The sequence below is a fragment of the Pleurodeles waltl genome, chromosome 2_2 (assembly GCF_031143425.1).
Source record: "Pleurodeles waltl isolate 20211129_DDA chromosome 2_2, aPleWal1.hap1.20221129, whole genome shotgun sequence".
Classification (NCBI taxonomy): domain Eukaryota; kingdom Metazoa; phylum Chordata; class Amphibia; order Caudata; family Salamandridae; genus Pleurodeles; species Pleurodeles waltl.
The window spans coordinates 1,099,138,552-1,099,151,115 of record NC_090439.1 but is presented as its reverse complement, the minus strand read 5'-3'; the positions used below and the strand labels follow the sequence as shown (position 1 = coordinate 1,099,151,115).

At 41.4% G+C, this 12,564-nt stretch overlaps 1 protein-coding gene across 1 annotated transcript in view; it reads right to left on the bottom strand.

Annotated features, from left to right (window-relative positions):
* Positions 1-10,452, bottom strand: part of LOC138278383 (ly6/PLAUR domain-containing protein 2-like) — a 67,411-nt gene extending 56,959 nt beyond the window's left edge. Inside the window, exons 1-2 of the mRNA XM_069219252.1 lie at positions 10,438-10,452; positions 9,821-9,947 (exon numbers count right to left, since the gene is read on the bottom strand). Of these exons, the coding sequence (XP_069075353.1) occupies positions 9,821-9,947; positions 10,438-10,452 (142 nt within the window). The remainder of the gene's footprint in view (positions 1-9,820; positions 9,948-10,437) is intronic.
* Between the last annotated feature and the right edge of the window lie 2,112 nt (positions 10,453-12,564).

The following is a 12,564-nucleotide window of genomic DNA, read 5'->3' as shown; positions in this document are numbered from 1 at the left end:
ATCTATCTACTAATGAGTGAGTCAAAAGCTATTTTAGAGAAATGGCTGGACTTGTTCTTGTTAATATCTGGGTTTGTGTATTGAAAAAAGTAGCTGATTGCATTAAGCCACGAATTTCCAGTAATTACCGTACAGACCTGTCCACCAAACAACTGCTGACAATATCACAGATTTCATACTGTAAGCATATGCTTATGGTTTAGTGAGGTCTGGCACTGATGGTGAAGATGTCTTATGGGTTGGTCATTTCCTCTTTAATGACAAAACTCCCATTTATAACTCGCCTGTGTGAAAACAAAGCCAAAACCAACTGAATCCACCTGCAAATTAATATTCTGTATTTTGCTGTCACCATTGATTCATACATTATATATAAACTCAACTGTCAAACACTTTTCCGCCCTTTGCTGTAATTATCCCTATACTAATAATATATACGTTAGTCGAAGTTTTTGCCTTATTAATAACATCAGAACCTCAATTGAGTGTATATTAATGAACAAAAACAAAGCAAAATGCAGTCTTTAACAAAGAGTTCACACTTTCCTCTAGTAGTTACATTAACTCACTAAAGAAATGAAAACACTATTAAAATTAAGATTACGATAAGGACGGACCTCACCTACAGCAATTTCTTCTTCAAGTAAACCTTTGTACATCACAATCAATAAGTGCAGGTTTTCACACTCACATTGTGCTCACGAGATGCCACAAACTGGGCTATAAATTTGGTACACAAAACAATTCTAAAAGAATGTCTGTTTACACTCTGGTGTCTGTGGCAGAATCAGCACACGAAATGCCCCGGGAAATGTGAGCTAAATTTAGGCAGTACCGAAAAACACTGAAGGTAGGAAAATAGTCATAAAGCAATCTAGTATAACCAACTGAAATTTAATAAGCAAAACGATACAAAATGATTAGCGGAACCAAATAATTTATGTCACCAATTTAACGTCAAATGTCAAACGCAAAAAGAAATTGCTGCACATCTGCACTGCCCCATAATGGCCACCAGGTGGCAGTCTTGCACCAGAAAAAGAATAACAATCAGAGACTACCAGATTATTTGAAGAGGGAGGTTTAGAAAGAGGTGGAGTCAGTAATCGTCCACACAGGTACACTTCAATGCTTTCAGTCCTCCTGTGATGGACTCACGCACAGTTCCAAGGAAGTGACAGACCTTTCTGCCCTACCTACATTCCAAAGCTCAGAGTTCCAATATAATTGATGTTAGGGAAGTCACTCCTGGTCTATCCTATTTTATAGATCTTCAAGGTAGGCATCAAAGCACCATCTCCCTCTCCAGCAAGGAGTCTCTACACTTCGTTTCACAAGTGGACAACTGGATCTTCTTCAGAGCACTGGCACGTATGCCTTTTATCTCTATGTAGCAGCAGCTTTTGACCCTTGGAAAGTAGTATCAGTTTCTGGGCGGGTATATGCTTATGTGGGCGCTGCGTTTGGACCTGAGCTTCAGCCTTTTATTAGAGGGACTGTCCGTGCCCAAGACAGAGCTCTACAAGCCTCGCAATGACTTCTAGGCTCCTGTGTTAGCAAGCTCCTCAAAGACCCGACTTAGCACTTCAAGACGCCATGGCCATGTCCGGGGCAAAAAAAGGGGAAAAAACTGTTGACAGGTGATAGTGGCCAACTTTCTAAACCTCCCTCTTTAAATAATCTAGTATTCTCTGATTTTTAGAAGCACTGATCGCATATTTAGAAACAAAGGAAATCAGGATCTCAAGGTTAAGGGCCTCATTTGCTAGTTTTTGCCACAGGGCTGTGCGGCAAGTCACTTTGCTGTGCTGCCCTGTGTCAAACGAAAAGTGCAGGAACGTGCTGTTTTAATGAAATACGGCACATTCCTGTCCCTTATGCCTGCGCTGGTGCACAAATTGGTGCCTAGCGCCGGCACAGGAACCCTTACACCATGGTGCCTGCACAAAAACAATCAATGGAGGTGTTTCCCTCTTTCTATGTGTGCTGCACAAAAATAAATAAAGTTATATCTCCTCGCTATGCCTCCCCTGGGAATGCTCACAGTTTTGATGCATTCCCAGGTTTATAGATCCTTGTAAATCTGCAAATGTGTCAATCCCATGGGTGTTGTGTAGGACAACCCACTGCAACACCCATGGATCGCCTGCTTGCTGTAGAGAAAGGCAAAGCTGCGCTTTGCAGTGCCTTGCCCTATTTATCTATGAGGCCATGCAAAGCCACGCAGGATGGCTTCAGCGTCACCTCATAGATATGATTACGGGGCTGCGCCACCGGAGTGCCATAAAAAGTGAAGCTCTGGCAGAATAGGCCTTTTGTTAATGAGGAACTAAGTGTATCAGTTCAAGGCCTGGGTGCGACTCGCGGGGTTCCACTCCATATTGAGTTTAAATGAACACTTTACGAGATTTGATGGCACGAGCGGGCGGATTTCAGGCTGCTTGTGCTGAATTTTAGCATCTGAAACCTTTTCCGAGCTATAAAATCAGCACAAACAGCACCACACAGTGTCCCAGAGGGCGCTGCATGTTTCCGCCACTTGACTAGATGTTTTACTCGAGCTGCAGCTTTCTCAATGAATATGGTCGCTGCAACTGCCCGCGTTGCGAAATCTTGCCGGGAGGCATTACAGAAACGGGAGATTCAAATTCTCATAATGTTGGTGAGTCGCACGCAAGACAAAACTCCGCCATTTGACGGTTGGCAGAGTTTTGCCATAACTCCATGATCCAAGTGGAATGCGGAATGGGCAAAGCTAGTAAACTTTACAGGCGAAGAGGAATTTCTTCTTCTCCTCCAAGCAGGTTTTCTCTTTTCACTGGCTAAGGAAGGAGTTTTTCTTCTTCTCCTCCAAGCAGGTTTTCTCTTTTCAGAGGATTAAGTATGAATTTGAAAGTGTGACTCAAGTTTGCTAGTGGTGATGATCCAAAAACCTTTCATAATACAACTCCTATCATCCCCAATTTTTTTAAAGGTGTTTTGTCAGAGTATAAATGGTTGAGATATTGACCTGCAGATATATTGTACCCTATGTTATCGACTCGCAAAATAGCATCACTGTGGAGCTAAATAAGATAAATAAACTCCTTCCTTGATTATATTTTGGATTTTATTATTATGGTCATGATATATCTGTAACTCCAACCACAATATTGTAATATAGAAGCCACTCTTACATTTGGGACAGTGCAATATAATTCTGGATGTGGCACAAAATATTTGCTAGAGTGGCCCTGCTCTATAAATTTAATATGGTGAAACATTTTACAGGCTATGAGGATCTCTTCCCTGCCTCCCCACTTCATTCATATCCCTCTGAGTTCCACCTCAGAAGCACAAATGCCACACAAGTCTACACTGGCCTGCTTTGTGAGCCTGGCTCAGGGTAACTTATCACTCACTTCTGTGCTTTTCGAGAGAGTACCTTATACTCCGAACTACAGACCTACCACGTAGAAAGTGCTGAGACTGAGCCAGAAATTATCATGTGTATGTACAGCCCAGACAGATAACTGGAACCTGACATAACCAGGTGTCTTGTCATGCATGGTTCCCAGGTTATATATTTGGTTTAAATGTAGTTCTGACCACATTTACCTTTGTACACATTTCCTGCAATATTACATTTTGTAGCAGGGGATGTTTATGAGCGGTAGCTGCAAAAACAAATACAATGTTAAACACATTTCCTAGTTTTAGAGGAGGGCGGGATGCAGTTGTAAATGGGTTTGTTCATTGCCAATTGTATTACTAGAGCAGCAATTGTGGAAACATAACAAACAAAAATACATATATTTTAAGCATAGTACATGTGGAAATCTAAGCCATAATATCAGTATATATGCTTAATATACGATAGAAAACACAAATGCCTATGTGTTGGAACTGTCAGCCTTAGGTCTGTGTTCCCCAAGCTTTTTGCCAACTTACCTTCATTTTTTTTGCTGAAATTTGTTCACTTTACCTCTGCTACCCAGTGCTCAAGGGCCTGTGCTCTCTCCTCTAAACATCCGATTGCCATATTTAATTTACTTATAGACCACATGTAGTATATACCTAAGGCCTGTAAATTAAATGCTACTGGTGGGTCTGCAGCCTTTATCGTGCCACCTACATAAGGACCCCTCAAACCATGCCCCAGGCCTGCCATTGTTGTCTGCATGCAGTTTTAAACATGATTAAAGTGGCCTATACACAGTTGTCATTTTTAATTTACTTATACATCCCTTGCGGAGTGGTATACTTCATACCCAGGACTTGTAAATTAAATGCTATCAGTGGTCCTGCAGCAGTTATTGTACCCCTTAGTAGCACCTTAAAACATTTCCTAGGCTTGCCATTGCATATACCTCACCCCTAAGGTAGGCCCAGGGTAGCCCATAGGGCATGGTGCATTGAAGTTAAAAGGTTGGACATGTACTTTTAACTTTTACATGTCTTAGTAGTGAAAACCTCCTAAACTAGTTTTCCACTACTGTCAGGTCTACCTGCCTCATAGGATAACATTGAATGACCTTATTACATTAAATAACTGCTAACTATTGTTTGAGGACAGATAAGCATTTCATGTTTGGGATCTGTGAAATTCTAATGGAAATCCACTTTAATGGTAAAGTTAGATTTTTAATTACACATTTGAAAATGCTACTTTTAGAAAGTTGTAAATGTCTTTATCCCTTTGTGTCTGCTATCAAAGTAGAAACCTCTAAAAATGTCTCCCAACTTTGAAGACAGAACTGGGATTAAAAGTATTTCCCTCAGACCCACACTTCAGTTCACTGTTTTTTTTAACCTGTGGAAAGGCTCTCAGAGGACTGCCCACTGCTGTGACCTGCTGTGCTCTCTACAAGACTGCTAAGCTGTGCCGGGAAGGACTGCTTTGTTGTCTGGAGCCTGCCTTGAACTAGCCCTGCTGTTTGAACCTTGCATCTTCGCCAGCACTCAGGACTACCGGAGTGACTCTAAGGGTTAGTTTGCTGACCTCCTGTCCAGTGCCACAGGGACACAAAAGGATTCCACCATCTTGAAACCACACTTGGACCCAGCCTGAGAGAGTCCTGAACACCCAAGGTGTGCCCCATCAGTCCTGGACCCTCTATTGTGGTGCCAAAGGTGCTTAGAAATCCAAAACTTAGAACTTAGAATTTTTGTGGCTAAAACTGCTCTGAAAAACAAGGGGACCAACTTGCCCATCTGTCAATTCAAGGTGCATTGCAGGTTGGCCTGTCTTTGTGGCTGCTCTTGCTACGTTCTTCTCCACAGTAGCAAATCATGTTCAGCAGTCCTTCGCCAAAAGGGTATTCGAGCCTCTGTTACTGTCTTTGGCTACAGCTTCCTGCTGTGTTCCACTGAAGATTTTCAACTTCCAAAAGAGAGACCAAGGGCTTGATTATGAGTTCGGCAGAAGGTATACATTGTCTGCTGAACCTCTGACGGGGAGGTTGCCGTCATACTGGCTATCTTTCCGCCAGGCCCATTAAGAGTTTCCTGCTAGGTCAGCAGGCGGAAACCTGAGTTTCTGCCTGCTTGCCTAGCGGTAAACAGCCTACCGCATTCTCTCCAGCTCATATTTGAGTAGGCAGCAATGCTGTAGGCTGCAGGGTGCACCAGCACTCTCGCAATGTTCACTGTCTACAAAGCAGACAGTGAAAATTGCAATGGTGCTGCCCACGGGGGCCCTTGCACTGCCCATTGTAAGTGCATGGGCCCCCCTGGAGCCCCCTGCACCCGTTTTCCACCAGCAAATGGCTGGCAGAAAAACACTGTCATGAAATGGCTGGCGGAGAGCGAGGTCGTAATCCCCAGGGCAGCCCTGATCCTGGGAGAGGTGGCGGTCCCCTCGCGGCCCGACTGCCAGGATTCAAATATGGCGCTCAGACTGCTGCATTGCCAGCATCCACAAACTTGGTGACTGCCAGGTTCGTAATGAGGCCCTAAGTCTGAACATAGAAATCTTCCACCAAAGGGTTCCCAATTACAAAGATGCCTTCTGGGAATCCGCCTGCAGTCTTGTCCCACTGAACTTTACCTTATTCAAATTTCTTTTAAGTCCAAAGGTAAGTGCTGACTGGACCCGATCCACTTCTTGTATCTGACCAGAGCTACATTGCAGTCGGACATATTTTTCGACTTTGACACAGTCTCGTGCAAATTACTTTTTTGTGTGATGCATAAATACTTTACACATTGCTTCTGTGTTAATCCTGACTGCTTATTGTGCCATGCTACCCAGGGTTTAGTGCAGATTAACTTATTGACATTTGTACTTCACCCTGTAAGAGAGCATGGCCGTTGCTTGACCAGGGCTCACACCCCAGTCAACCAGTACCCCAATTTCTCACACCATGTCAACAAAACAGAAAATCATGGAATAAGGATTGAATTCCTCACATGGCTGGAAAAGAGAATATACCAAAAACATATTTCCCCATATGCTCCTCTATGGTGTAATCACCCTATTTAGGGTACCCCAGATGAAACACACAAACCAGCTGAGACTTCCCTGTCTCAACCATTGGGTCCACCAAGATTACTTCGCCAGGCATTATAATGGATTAGATGCCTGATCCAGAGTTATTAAACTGGTAACAGGTTTGGTGGAGATAATCCCCAAAAAACGCCAGGGAAATAGTTGTCACCTATCATACCAAGATAAGCATGGTATCCTTGACATATTGGGAATAAGTTAAAGAGACTGAATAAGTGACCAGTTACAACTAAGCTCCCCTATGTGGATACATTCCCATTGCCCCTTTGGAGGATAAAATTACACAGTGAATGATATGCACAGGTGGATTTTTACCAGTGTCTTTGTACCGGTAGCTGCTGCACCCATGGCAAATAGAAATGTTTCCCCTGCAATTGTGGAATAATTCAAATATGACAGAATTTCTATTACTGGTCAAAGGCTAAATCAGGTCAGAATCATTACCCTACCTAATCATGGTAGGTGTAATGCAAATACCAGCATCCTGAAGCACATTCTGGTTCACCGCCCATTAATGCCTCACTAGTGCTCCCCAGTCACATCATTGCTCTAACTCTCCCTTCATAATGTTAATTAAAAACAATCTGCAGTCAACAATAAAGTAACTACTGTCTTGGAACAAACAAGACAACACCCTAGTAGTATCACTCTTGCGAGGATTATGCTCTCAAATCACCTTTAGATCATCGACCTACATATCATTAAAATGAAAACAACTAACCTTCAATTCTCCATGACAATTTCATGTTAGAGAAAGACACAATATAACCTTAATACCCATTTCAGTGTATTCAAACTCCCTGACACTTGCTGTAAGGATTGATTACAATTACTGCAGCCTAACATCTGAACCAATTTTAATAACATATGCCTTTTCGCACATGACAGCACACACAACTTTCATCCTATTTTCCTATATCTATCCATCTGTTTTCCTCCCCCACTTCCTATCCACTTGTTTTGATTGGCATCATATTAACTTGGACAGGGACAAGATAGTTGTATAGTGTATGCACTTATAACTATGTCCTTCATCCAATCTTTATCTCTGCTTCTACTGATTGACATCTAGTTTATAACTTTTGAAACTGCTCATTGCACCTTATTAACAAATGGTGCTCAATGTTTCAATTCGTGCCATACTGCCTATTTAGTGACTATGCTAAAAGCTTGTTTCATATAATTACATCCAGCTTTCCCTTTTTCTAACCATTTTCACACCCTTTTATGTAAAACCATAGTTAAATGCATTGAAGAAAAGCGCCTAGATCTCACTCATACTGTTTCAAGGAAAGATAGCGCCCTGTATTTACAAAATGCAGCAGTAAAATACCACACACAGTTAAGGAAAAATAAATTTAGCTCCTGAAAAATATATAAACGGGCTTCATGGATTCTCTTAATTTAGCCCTCAATTAGTCTATTTGCTTGTTTTTTGTTTAAAAGGGAAATAGCAGCTCTGAAGCAGCTGTTGTCACCATGTGTTGGGATGTGAAACAAGGCGTAGAATTGAGCAACTTAACAAAACAAAACATAATGTAACACAAAGCCTGCCTTTCTCCATCAATTCTTTGAACATCTCTTACCTTCCCCCTTCATAAAAGTCCTCTGTGGAGAAGCTTTCCCGCCTCTACTTCCCATTGTCAGTGACTCAATCATTCAAGAATCCACACTAGACCCTGTTAAACTTGCCAAATACTGTCACATTGTTCACTTATCCTTTATCAGCAAGATAAAGAGAAAGCAGTCTACCAATAACTCCAAGATTGGGTCAACATCAATCAACTCCAGCAACTTCTATTGTGACTTCAGATCACACTGCAGCATGAAGACAGCAGCATTACATATCAGAAGTAATGCCCTTCAGACAACAAAAGTGATCCCTACCTATTGATATTCTTGTACATTTCAGCCATGCTCAAAACTGCTGATCTGCCCACCCACATTCACCCCTATAGTCTTGAATGCCCTTCATTGGTTATTTTCCTACCTATCCAACTGACACCAATTTGTTCACATTTGCACCTCTAGATCACAGATGATCCCTAGCACCAGCAGGCTCCCCAAGGGTTCCATCTTGTCACCTGTGATCTTCAGCTTCTACAAAGAAACCATTGGCATCAAACTTCACCAATACACTGATGACACACAACTCTACTTGAAAGTCTCCTCTGCTCCACACAATGGTTTAGATATGTCTTCATCTTATCCCACACTAGATATTCAGCAACAGCCTAAAGCTCAACCCTGAGAAAGGAGTTCTGTTTTTCATCAATAATGACAAGCAACAACTAGTCCACACCTAATTCAATGACATTAACATGGAAAGATGTGAACCCCAATTTTAACAGAATGCAAATTCATAACTCAGATTCATGGTGGACAACAACCTCGCCCTCTAGGAACACATCAGGAAGGAAACTAAGACAGCCTGGTGCCCGCTCTTTCTACTGCAGAAGGTAAAACCATTCATTGAGAAAGCAACTGCAGAAGTGGTCAATCCCTTGTACTTTTGCATCTGGATGGTGAAAACATTCTGTTCTACAGTCTTCCAGACACCACATTAGCTTCCCGAAAGTGCATCCCACACACCAGAGTAAGTCCCATGAAGGGCCTGAAGAAATATGAATACAATACCCTCACTTGTATAGAACTTCACTGGCCTCTCTTGCTAGCTCACACCATCTTCAAAACTAGCTGAATCATCTACAATGTCGTGACAACCAGCACCCCACCCTTCATGAGTGATTATTTCACAATGTCCAGTGGCTGTCAAAATACCAGAAGCCAGCACAGCGATGGACTGGAAATGAAGAAGCGTAAAAAAGAATCAACAAGGCTAAGCCTTCTCCAGTTCTGTGTCTAGGATCAGGAACATCATAGCTGTATCCATCAGGACCTCCTCAACCTTGCTCCTGTGTAGAAAGATTTAAATAAAAAAAACTCTTTAAAGAACACCATTTCCGCTCTCAGAACCCAGCTGTCCCTCTAATCACTAATTGCAGATATATTTTCCTTTGATCCTGGAAAACCCATTGCTGCCTTTCGGTTATGTTTGCGCGATGCATGCACATGACACAAAATAATGGACCATCACAATGAATATGACAAGCTCCCTAAATGTCACATAACATGGATACACAGATAAGCTATACTGAGCATTTCAGAATGTAAGCACATTAAATGAAATGGGCTTTGTTTCAGATGCCCCTCATCTTATTTATTGCATGAAGAAAACTGGGTGTGAAGATTCTCATTCTAACTCTTTATATAAGGCATTTAGCTTCATACATCTCAATACAGCATGAAATATTAAAGGGCTTTAAGACTCACCTAGCTCCATACACATGATTACAGCTAGCAGAGAGAACAGAAAAGGCTTCATCTTCAGCAGGTGCTTCAGGCTGTGAATGAAGAACTGAAAGTGGATTGCAGTTTTATAGATGCATTCTTCCACATACTGAATTATAATTATAAACAATTGTGATAAAACATTGGCTTTAGAGAGTATAGTGTGTTAGGCGGCATGAATCACAATGTGTTTCAACAGTGAAAGCAATAATCAAATTGTCATAAACCACACCTTGTTGTGAAATTATGTGTTAGCCCAGTCTGTCATACATTTCCATGCTTTTTCAACTTCATTGTCATGCATCAATATGGACGTATTTATACACACACCCACAAAGCACCCACACACATAAACACATACACAAACATGCAAGCACGTACACACACACACACACGCACACACTCAATGTTTATTTATGCAATGGCATTGAAAATAAATGCGGCCAAATAGCACTTATTTAGAACAACTATACTAATAAATACACATTTATTACTACAATTCAAAGGTAACAATCGAGTCTACTAACACACAACAATAAAATTGACTTGAGAAAAAGGCTTTTTACTGCCTCACAGATTGCATGCAATAATTCATTTACCTGGAGAACTCTCATCGTCAGTAGGTATTGTCAATGTGATTTTGCCATGCTGCATGTACTTAACCCCTTGCATCCTGGTTTTGAATAAATATCTTTTGTTAAAACAAGTGCACATGTGCGAATTCCATGGCACAAACCACTCAACAATGATAATAAATAGCATGTACACTCTGTATATAGTTCAATAGGAAATGTATTTTTTGATTTGGAATAACTTCGGCGGTTTAGGGTTGGTCCATCAAGTGGGGGCTGAGAAAAAGGGGGTGGGGTTCCTAAAACTCATTTTCCCATGTATTTTTCCATAGGAAAATTAGACATAGCTACAGTCAAAACTGCTGTGCGGAATTCCATGGAAGTTAGGCGCAAAGCTAGATCTTGGTTTAAAAAGCATTTTGTTTGTAATTTGGTGTAAATCTGTTCAGTAGTTTTTGAGAAACAAAGGTTTAAAATGTATGACTATTTCGTGCCACGGAGGACCCACAGATCCGACAGAGACAAGATGAAAAGGCAAAAAAAAAAAAAACTGGGGGTCATGGTAGGGATATCCTGTCCTCTTAGGCCAAGTTTGGGAGTCCCAGAGAGAACCCTCTGAGGCCAAAAACTATTTTTTTGGGTGGCACTGCGGATCCGAGGCAGATCAGTGGTGCCATCCAAAAAAAAAAGGAGGGGCTCCAGTCCTCTTCTTTTTTATAAGCTCCCCAGGGTGGTTCCGGGGGCACCGTCGTGTACATTTTTATATGTTTGGGGGCAGTAATGCTCCTGCCAGGTGGGAACAAATACTTGCCTTTTCTCCTGCCCGCTTTTAAGAATGTTTGCTCCTCCTGCAAGAGCAGAGTGGAAATCTGCTCCTGTAGAGTGGGAGCATACTTGTTGCTGGCTTCTGCAAGCACTCAGGTGCTTGCTGGGTAGCCAGCAGGGACTGCTGGTGCCCTGAAACTGCCCTCTCACATGGTCCTCAACTTATTATAAAGATGTGGGCACCTACAAAAACAAAAAAGTGTCAATTTTCTGCCGACACCCACAATAGGTGCTGGCTGAGGAGCTGACAGGGGCTGAAGGAGCACTGTAGCTCCCGTACAACCCCCAACTTAATGTGAAGATGTGGGTGCCATTGGGGGACCCACAAAAAGAAAAACGTGTCTGGCAAAAATATTTACAAAAAGACATTATCAAAAGGAGAAAGAATATTAAATAAGAGGCTGCAGCAACTCATTGATTATTCATTGTTCCGGGAATGAGCAATCTGGGCAGGGGCACCACAAGCATCTTTTTAGGTATTGTGGTGGGCTGCAGTAGTTAACAAATGGTAACCCTATGTTTCCTGGAGTCCACATAGCATGACTCCAGGAAACATTGATAATTTTTTGAGCATTCTCAAAGCTGGAGCTTTTGTTTTTCAGCTTGGGAATGCTGATACTCCTTGTGGTTGGTCTTAAAGCTGCATTTTCTGGCTTGATACTTGTAAAATAAAGAGTCTGGCGGGTGTTCAATGTTGTTTTGACTACAAATGCTTTAAATAATAATTTATTGACAGACCGCATTGATCTTCTGACAAAACCAATAGGCCTACCGTTTATATCTAGACAGTGAGTTACTGAAAAAAACAAAGGTAAAAGTGACAGTTATATTTAGGAATTTAAAAATAAAATAGAAATTTACGGAAAAAAAAACAAAGGTCAACAGGATGGTATAGTTAAGTGAAACATACCATTTTAATCAATCAAAATCACTGAAATCTACCAGTTTTAGTTATTGCAAGTAAATAAAATTGTGCCCTAAAATAGCTATAACATGTGCCCTTTCCATACACAGCTAATTATCTCACATATTACGACACTCATTACATGTTCTGTGATGTTACTGACAACATCACTGCAACATACGAAATTTAATTGCTGATGACAGCACTGTGCATGACATCAGAATGGCATGAAAGTAGAACAAAATTCAAAAAGCTTGCTCTTTTTGAATGGGAGTAAATTCATTTAGTAATTTTTGAGATATTATGCTTGAAGAAAAAGGTGCCCCGGCAGGACTTAAATGATTAATACTTTGTATATCTTGTCAGCTGAACAGATGTGTGTTAATTTGCTTACATCTTTGGCACTGTTTGCCAAATATGCTAAC